The 9023-nt window shown below is 38.4% G+C and overlaps 1 protein-coding gene across 1 annotated transcript in view; it reads left to right on the forward strand.

Moving 5' to 3' along the window:
- Nucleotides 1–9023, forward strand: part of PKP2 (plakophilin 2) — a 143183-nt gene that overhangs the window by 38167 nt on the left and 95993 nt on the right. The window contains exon 4 of the mRNA XM_007943189.2: nt 6864–6999. Within this exon, the coding sequence (XP_007941380.1) occupies nt 6864–6999 (136 nt within the window). The remainder of the gene's footprint in view (nt 1–6863; nt 7000–9023) is intronic.

The raw sequence follows: 9023 nt of genomic DNA on the forward strand, positions 1-9023 counted from the left end.
ATAAATTATATTTCAATAAAACGCATTTTTAAAAAAATGTGCCATGGTCTGCTGAAAGGACTAACAAATCTGTCCTGGAAGAAGTGTAGCTGGAATGCTCCTTGGAAACAAGAATGGCCAGATTTCATCTCACCTACTTTGGTGATGTTGTCAGAAGGAACCATTCCCTAGAGAAGGATATCATGCTTGATTAAATGGAGGGTCAATGAAGAAGGGGAAGGCCCTCAATGAGATGGATAGACACAGTGGCTGCAATGATGGGCTCAGGCATAACAAGCATCATGAGGCTGGCACAAGACTGGGCCGTGTTTTCATTCTGCTGGGTATAGGGTTGCAATGAGTTGGAGATGACATGATGGCACCTAACAACGACAACAATGATCTGAAGTTTGTGCCTTTCTTTCCGTTCATTGCATATCTTGCTACTTTGATCTTCCCTCACTCAAAACCATTTTCTGGGGCTGAGAATGATCTTTCCTAATCTGATTGTTTCTCTCACCAGTTTAAAGTCTTCCCAAAAATCCACTAAGTATTCATGGTTCTTGGCATGTCATATAAAGCCCATTGTGTTTTCATCTGTGCTTATCACTCTAGTCTTATCTCTGTATTCTCTGTCTGTCCTTTATCACCATTATCTCTAAACACACACACATGCAAACCGCTGGGACCCTCTTGCACTTTCCCTAATGGAAGATATTCCTATTCATTCTGTCTCCCCTCTCCCTTCCCTCTGGTCCTTTATATATACAGCTGTTTATTGCCTGCCTACTCCTAATTCTGAATTTAGCTCCAGCACCACCTTTTCCCTGATCACTCCACTCCAAATCTAGTTGATGTTTCCCTGCTGTGCACTCATAGCAGCACTGGATAGGTGTCTCTAGCAGAAAGATAGATTGTAGTTGTGAATGTCCTATCTACTCACACTCTAGACTTTGAGCTTCTTGGGAGTATCTTACTCATCTGTGTATTTGTAAAACAGGTGTATGTAGGCACAGTATAAAGGTATGGTGAAAGAATGAAGGAAGGAAGAAATGAAGTATGGATTCCACTTTTTGCCATCTGAATATTTTGTTCGTTGTTGTAGTTGCTGTGGCTCAAATTCTAGAAGAAACATTAAACATACTATTTAGTATAGTTTTTTTAATGGATGGACTAAATTTTATTATACTTGTTGTTGTTGTTACGTGCCATCGAGTCGGCCCCAACTCATAGCGACCCCTCCTTGGGTTTCCAAGGCAGTATCACTACGGAAGTAGGATTGCCCAACCTTCCTTCTGAGGAGTGGCTGGTGGGTTTGAACCTCCAGCCGTCTGGTTAGCAGGCAAGTGTCTTAGCCACTATGCTACCAAAGCTCCCTTTATTATACTAGTTAATCATATTTCAAAGCATTGTAAAATGAAAAGTAAGAAATCTATTCTTGACAGTTCACCAAATTGCCCTCCTAGAGACCAGAAATCATGAAAACCAACTCCTTTCTTCGATCTTTAAAGGGAAAACTTTGCTCCCTGTGGAACAGAGGACTAGAGGTTTTACCTATAATGAGGAAAGAAGATGATTAAGGTAGCTTCTAGGTCTAACTTCCTTCTCCAGTGGCACTGTGATTAAAGCATTGGGCTGCTAATAAGAGGTCTGCAGTCGAACCCACTAGCTGATCTGCAGGAGCAAGATGAGCCAGACTACTCCGTCAAGATTTACAGCCTTGAAAACCCTGTGGGGGCAGTTCTACTCTGTTCTGAAGGGTCACTATGAGTCAGAATTACATTGATGGCAGCGGATTGGTTTGGTTGGTGTCCCCATGACTCATTTTAAGCTGTTGTTATCTTAGAGACTTCTCCCCATGGCTCATTTTAAGCTGTTATCTTAGAGACCTGTCCCCTAAGACCACATACTCTTTTCCTTTGTTTTTTGTTGTCTCACATGTCAAACTGCCCATTCCCTATTTTTTGCATCTGCTTCTCTCTATCTGTGAAATTCCCACATGTAAAGAAATGTTCTTTCATACTTGTGGAACAACGCTACAGAATAGCTAGGTAAAACTATAAACCTACATAATTGGCATAATATATTAAGCAATGGATCTGTCTTTACGAAAGAAGAATGACAGGTCACACAGTTAGTAGTACAGTTGAAAACTAAAGCATTGTATTAAAGGAGACAGTCAATACCCATTCTAAATCAGATTGCTAAAAAAGGGTTAAAAAGCCATTTAGTAAAGGATTATAGATGATTTTTTCTGAAAATACTGTTTACATACCTTTTTGGGACTGGTAGTTTAACAAATGAATATTAGATTCAGTTCCTCCAGAGTGCCCAGCACTGTGATAAATACCAGAAGAGATATAAATTGAGTAGAATATATGAAGGTCCAGGAAGTGATTAGTGAAAAAGAAAATGTCACATGTAGACAATTACTAGGTTTTGTGGTACATACTAGTGTCTAGAGGAATTCAGAGAAGAAACAGAACAATGTTCTCTGGGATGAGTTGAGGGAGACAACATAGAAAGACAGTGAGAGCAGAAAGGATGACATGGTGACTTCCCTCCACATTCTTTCTTTTCTTAATATTTTTTTAATATTCTCCTAATTGCCTAGTCTTTTGTCTTCCATTCTTCATTTCTTATTCAGCTGTTTCTTTCTTTTTGTTTCTATTTTTATATCCTTGTTCAAAGCCTTATTGCCACAGTTGACTCTTTTAGTACCCTCATAGCTCTCTATTTCTAGAAACATATATTAACTTGAGTAGTCATCTTTCCAAACCAGTACTTTTACCACATTTTGCAATCTTTGTGAGGTAGAGGAATTTGCACTTATTGAGCATCTGAGAACATGCAATAGCTTTCCATTGTTATCTCTTATTTGCTAGGCCTTCAGAGGAACAGCCATATTCCGATACTAGGGAACCAGCCTACAGCAGGGCTGTGTTGTCACTTGGCAAGAAAGTTGATTCCTGGGTGACCAAATACATGAAAATAAGTTCTACTTTGGATTTTTTCATGCAGTGTTTCATATTTTGACCAATAATAGTTTTCAGTGCTGCCTCTTACATTTTTCACTTAAATTAACCATCATTTTTACATATTAGCTAACCCACCCACTGCCATCAAGTCAGATCCGACTCATAGCGACCCCTCCTTGGGTTTCCAAGGCAATATCACTACGGAAGTAGATCGCCCAACCTTCCAAGGTGCTATAAAGTCTCCCTTCCAAGGTGCTATAAAGTCTCCCTTCTGGAGAATAAGCTCAGGGGACAGTAGGAGCCAGGGAAAAACTGTTCTTCCTGATTCTCCCACATCTCCAATGCCATCTCTCAAGCCACATTTCCACAGACATCAACAAGTATTTTATGAGTGAGTGGGAAGGGAAGAAGGGAGGGAGGGAGGAAAAGAGAAGGAGGGAGGGACTGTGCAAGGGAAGGAGGGAGAGAAGGAGTAGAGTACTGTAGAATAAAGGATGAAAGGAGTAGCTCTACCTGGGGATGGTAGATCCCCAGAGAAAAGATTACACAAAAGTGATGATATTTGAGTTGAGTCATGAAGAACAGGTAAGAATTAGTCAGATAGAAGGAAGAACTTTCCACAAAAATCAAAGAGGGTGACTTTGTGAAGAGGCATGCTGTGTTTAGAGAACAACTAGAAGACTGGTGTAATTGGTGGGTGGAGTAGTAGATCAGAGGAGTGGGTAGAAACGGGGTTGAGGGTGACAGGAAATAGAGCCAGACTGGTGTCAAAATGTGAGGCTGTTATGGAGTTGGACTTTAGAGACAATAACAAAACAGATAACTCACACTCTGACAGCTGTAGCAGATCTCCTTATTGAAGAAATCTTCATTCGGTTTGGAAATTGTTTTTTGTGATAAAGTGCGGTAGTACTGGAATGGTTGAGAGTAAATACAGAGCTTCTTTGTGAATCACATTCAGAAAAGTAAAGGGTTACCGTAATGGAATTATTTGTGGGTGTCCAGACTTGGAAAATCCAAAGTTTCCTGAGTCATTTCTGGCTTATGAGGTAGGTTAATGGCTGAATCTGAAATAAATAAATGACTGCATTAAACAGAAGGCTATTATTATGTTAGGAATGATCTTTCATCATTCTTAATCAACTATTGTGATAGATGATAAAGATATAAAATTGCCATATAGAAAAAGACTTACAGACTTTCAATATCTTTGTAAAAGCATTGGAGTCCATAGAAGTATTTCCATCTCTGTGAAAATTGTTTTTATATTAAATGAAAGTGGCTCAAATTCTGCATTTAATGGTAATAGCTTACATTTTTTACCAATTAAAATTGACTCCTGAGGCACAATATCTTGGAGCATAAGATCATTATATAATGCTCAGTCTAGATGCCAGAAATGTTCTGCTTCATTTTTAATACCCTTATCTTTATGAAGTAATACTTTTATGTTTGAACTTGTATTTCAGAAGCAGTGGGTATTAGTTTTTAATCATGAGGCTATTATTCCTTATCCCCTCAACTGTACCACAGCCATCCATATACAAGCATACCATGCACAACCCTACACACACTTACATCTGTACACACATACATGTTTTAATGGATTAGCCTGATAGAGAATTTAGTCACTGTGCTTGCTAGCACATATTGGAAAACACCTTTCAGGATATCTAAGGAGTCTCTATAACCCGGAATGAATAGGTCTAGGTAACCATCTTTGAAGCCCAAAAAGGGTCTGAGATTACCTATAAGAGGTGTCATTAGCAACGATTCTAATGACAATTAGCGACAATCCTGAGTTATGGCTTCTGTGAAGCAGTGTTATAGAAGCACTAACGCACTGACATCCATGTTGATAATAGACCACCTAACTTAATCACTCTCCAGACAGAAATAAAAGGGGAGAGAAGGAATAGTTCTATGAGGAGTTACTGTTTTATTAGTAGCTATTGTGTTTGTCCTCTATAAATTATCCTCTTTATGACAGAGTACATCAGACTTTATTACTACTGTAAAATACCCATAACTAATAAAGAACAAAAATGTGCCACTAGGATAGACATAAACAGAATACCATTACATAAAATGACAAAGCAAATAAATAGTATTGGGATATATGTAAAATTGTCTTCCTTAAGAAAAGACATATTTAAGTGCCTGCCAATGGATGAACAGGTAACAAAATGTAGTACACAGACATGTAGTATTCCACAGAAATGGAATACTATGCAGGCATAAAAATAATGATGAGTTCTCAAAATATAACGTGGATGAATCTGGGGGGCATTATAATGAGTGAAATAAATCAATGACAAAAAGACAAATAATGAGTTGATTTCGACTCATAGTAACCCCTCCTTGGGTTTCCAAGGCAGTATCTCTACGGAATTAGATTGCCCAATTGTGGTGGTTCAGTTTGTATATCAACTTGGCTGGGCCTGGTTGAGTGGCTGGGCAGCTGGATGTAGTATTCCCCATGATGAGGCTGTTAATCAACTCCATGGTGGAATCTGCTGTGAGCAGCTGAGTAGCTGCCTTAGGGTATGTGGTCTACTTCCTGTATATAAGCAGAAGCCTTGGGGAATGGTCTCTAGCTTATGGCATGCTTGGATCCTGCATGTAGCTGTGTCGTTGTTCAGCTGCCTGCCATGCTCTGCCGACTTTGGGACTTACCATGGACTTGAATTAATGAACTGCTGTGTGGTTTGGTAACATCGGGAAGGGACTGTGCCTTTTTACTTGTCAACCTTGGGCTTGGCAGCCTCAGCAGCTAGCAGCTGTCTGAGTGAAGAAAAGCCTCTAGCTTCAGTGGGCCAGGAGCTGGAGGCAGAGCTGAAGCCCAAGGCTGAGGGGTTTTCACCCAATCCCTAGAGCTTGGCATGTTGAACTTGGACTTAAAGCCTCCAAATTGTAAGAATAAACTCCTGTTTGTTAAGGCCATCCCGTTTGTGATATATTCTTGTCAGAGTGGCACAAGGTAACCAGAACACCAATCTTCCTTCTGAGGAGGGGCTGGTGGGTTTGAACCGCTAGCCTTCTGGTTAGTAGTCAAATGCCTTAGGCACTATGCCACCAGAGTGCCTTGTATCATCTTACTATTATAAAAAGATAATAGGTATACATTGTTCACAGGTGATTACCAGGCATAGGTGCAGGGGAAGAAAAGGGATCTCTCTTTAGATAGTAGATACTTTTTGCTTTCAGTGATGGGAAAGGTAACACCAATGTGGGTGAAGTGTGCACACCTTGACCAAGGTAATTGATGTCACTAATAAGTACACAAGAAAAAAGAAAAGATATATTTATAATTGCATTTAATCATTACCTTTTCTGAAATATATCTGTCACACTAACATATTTTCACAAAACTCAGTTGTGCAGGTTTTTACTGTATATGTTCTGCTACATTCATTAAATAAAAACATTTTTAGAATGTTTATTTTGTAAACTCCATCTTCAGGTGAAATAACAGCAGCTTTGAGAAAAATCTAGTAATTTTTTAAGAGAGATATTTCCTCTTTAGGTGTGATAGTAGGGGAGCAGTATTTTTTTAAATTTCCATAAACAAATTTCTTCTAATTTCATCTGAAGTCTTATTGTGCCTTTAATGGTATTTTTTAAGGTATATCTTAAATAAAGGTCAGTTTCTCTTTTTGGTATATTTTTATGGTTCTACTCAATTCAGTGACATCTTCAAAGACTAGTGTGACCAGAGTTGGATTATTTCTGCTGCTAGCTCCTATACCTTCTGCTCTGGGTGCTGGTTTTTCTTTTAGCCGAATAGCCACGATTCAGACACTATAGCTGTTTCCCAATATTAATCAAGTCATCCCTAGAAGATCAGGTTGGTGAACAGGAGGGAGCAGGTTTGGTATTGTGCTGAATCTGTGACTGTTTGTCTAGGAATGCCGACATGGAGATGACTCTGGAGCGAGCAGTGAGTATGCTTGATGCAGATCACACGCCCCTGTCCAGAATTTCTGCTGCAGCTACCTTCATACAGCATGAGTGCTTCCAGAAATCTGAAGCACGGAAAAGGGTGAGTGGCCTTAGGACTAGTGCAAAAAAAAATCTTTCACATCTAATAAGGTGGTTCTGCAAACTGAAACTACTAATTTACTTAAATTTTTAAATATTTTCATTTAGTTTTCTTTATTTACAAGGAAGTACATCCTCAATATATAAAAAAAAACTTCTTGCAGTTCAGAAACATAGAAAGTAAATTATCCTTTGCGAGCCTTTCCAATCTCTCCCTATATAACCATCCCTAGAGGCAATTATTGTTAACAGTCTATGTACTTCCAGATTTTTCAGAGAGAAAAAGGAAAAGCACATGTGTGTAGGTTAGGCTATTTTTTCTATATTTCAAAAAGTTTATAAGCAATTTTTTTTTAATTTAACATGTATATTTTCATTTTTTCCAGTTTTTCATATTGTAACAATTGTTCAGGGAGCAACTTTGTAAAAATATCTTTCTGTACTTACCCAGGTTTCCTGTAGGACAGATCCCAAAAATGGAATCCATGGGTCATTTTGTTTGTTTTCAAAACATAATATAGGTAAGGGGACATATAGTTCAAAAAAGTTTGAATGCAAAATAAGTTTTTGTCCCACTCCAAACCCTAGTTTCCTTTTTGGGGGAGGTTACTCAATTTTGGGATATCTTTCAAAGATATTCTGTGCATGTAGAAGCACTGTGGATGGGTTGGTTATGTAAACATTTTTTTTTTTTTTAAATAACAAAGGATTGTATATTATTCACGGTACTCTTTATTTTTTTCACTTAACAATCTATCTTAGAAACTTTCATTATCTATTAGCCCTGCTTCATTCTTTAAAATTGATGGATAAATTTCTGTTCTCTAGATGTACATAACCAGTTTTAATAACTGACAATTCGACAAAGTTTTTATATATGTAAAACCATCACCAGAATCAAAATAATGAACATAGCCATCACCTCCAAAAGTTTGCTTTTGTCTATTTGTAGTCTGTACATCCTGCCTCTCCTTGACCACTCTTTTTTTTTTTTTTTGTAGCTCAATCTTTTTTTTTTTTTTTTAGGATTTGGGTGAAGATTTACAGAGTAAATTCACTTTTCATACAGCAGTTCACATATACTTTGTCTCATGTCATTGACCAAAATTTACAATGCAGCAGCTCCCCTCCCACTTCCTCCCCATAGTTACCTCCTCCCAGTGCCCATCCCTTCATACTCTTCTCTAACCTGAGCTATCTCCCTGTGCATAAGCAGCCCTTCCTTCTCCCATGATTGTTCTCTCCAGGGCGTGTGTCTACTTGAGGTAAATGTTTAACTCACATGCCTGTACTTTGTTTGGCTGGAAACCACAGTTGTGGGTTCAATTCCAGACCTGAAGGGCAGCTAGGGGCCATAGTCTCAGTGGTTACACCAGGCTCCATTGGACCAGCAAACCTGGTCCCCACCTTCTTTTTTTTTTTTTTTCCTCCAAATGATTTTGAGTTTTGTACCACATTGTTCTCCCTCTTTATGCAGGATCTCCTACATCCCTTCCAAGTGGATGGCAGTGGTAGCTGGGCACCATCTAGTTCTTCTGGTCTCATAGTTGTATAGGTTGCAGATCGGATGTCCTTGCCCACTCTTAATCTCTAATTTCTATCACTATAAATTAATTTGAATTTCCTAGAATTTTTTATTAATAGGTTTGTACAGTATGTACTCCCTTTTTTGTCTGGTTTCATCTCAGCATTATTATTTTAAGAACCATCCTTATTAAGTATAATAAAAGTTTTTAATAGTATTCCATTGTCTGGATATAGCTATATTTTTAAATCCATTTACCTATTTTTGAACATTTCAGCTATTTTCAGGTTTTGGCTATTGTGAATAAATCTGCTGTGAATATTTGTTTATAAGTCTTTGAGTGAACATAATCTTTTATTTCTCTTGAGTAAATAACTAGGTATAGGATGCCTCCATGATATGGAAAGTGGAGCTCTGGTAGCATAGTGGCTAAAGCACTTGACTGCTACCCAGAAGGCTGGCGGTTCAAACCCACCAGCCACTCCTCGGAAGGAAGGTTG

The sequence above is a fragment of the Orycteropus afer genome, unplaced genomic scaffold (genome assembly GCF_000298275.1).
Source record: "Orycteropus afer afer isolate SDZICR_OR568_19922 unplaced genomic scaffold, OryAfe1.0 scaffold00100, whole genome shotgun sequence".
NCBI lineage: Eukaryota > Metazoa > Chordata > Mammalia > Tubulidentata > Orycteropodidae > Orycteropus > Orycteropus afer.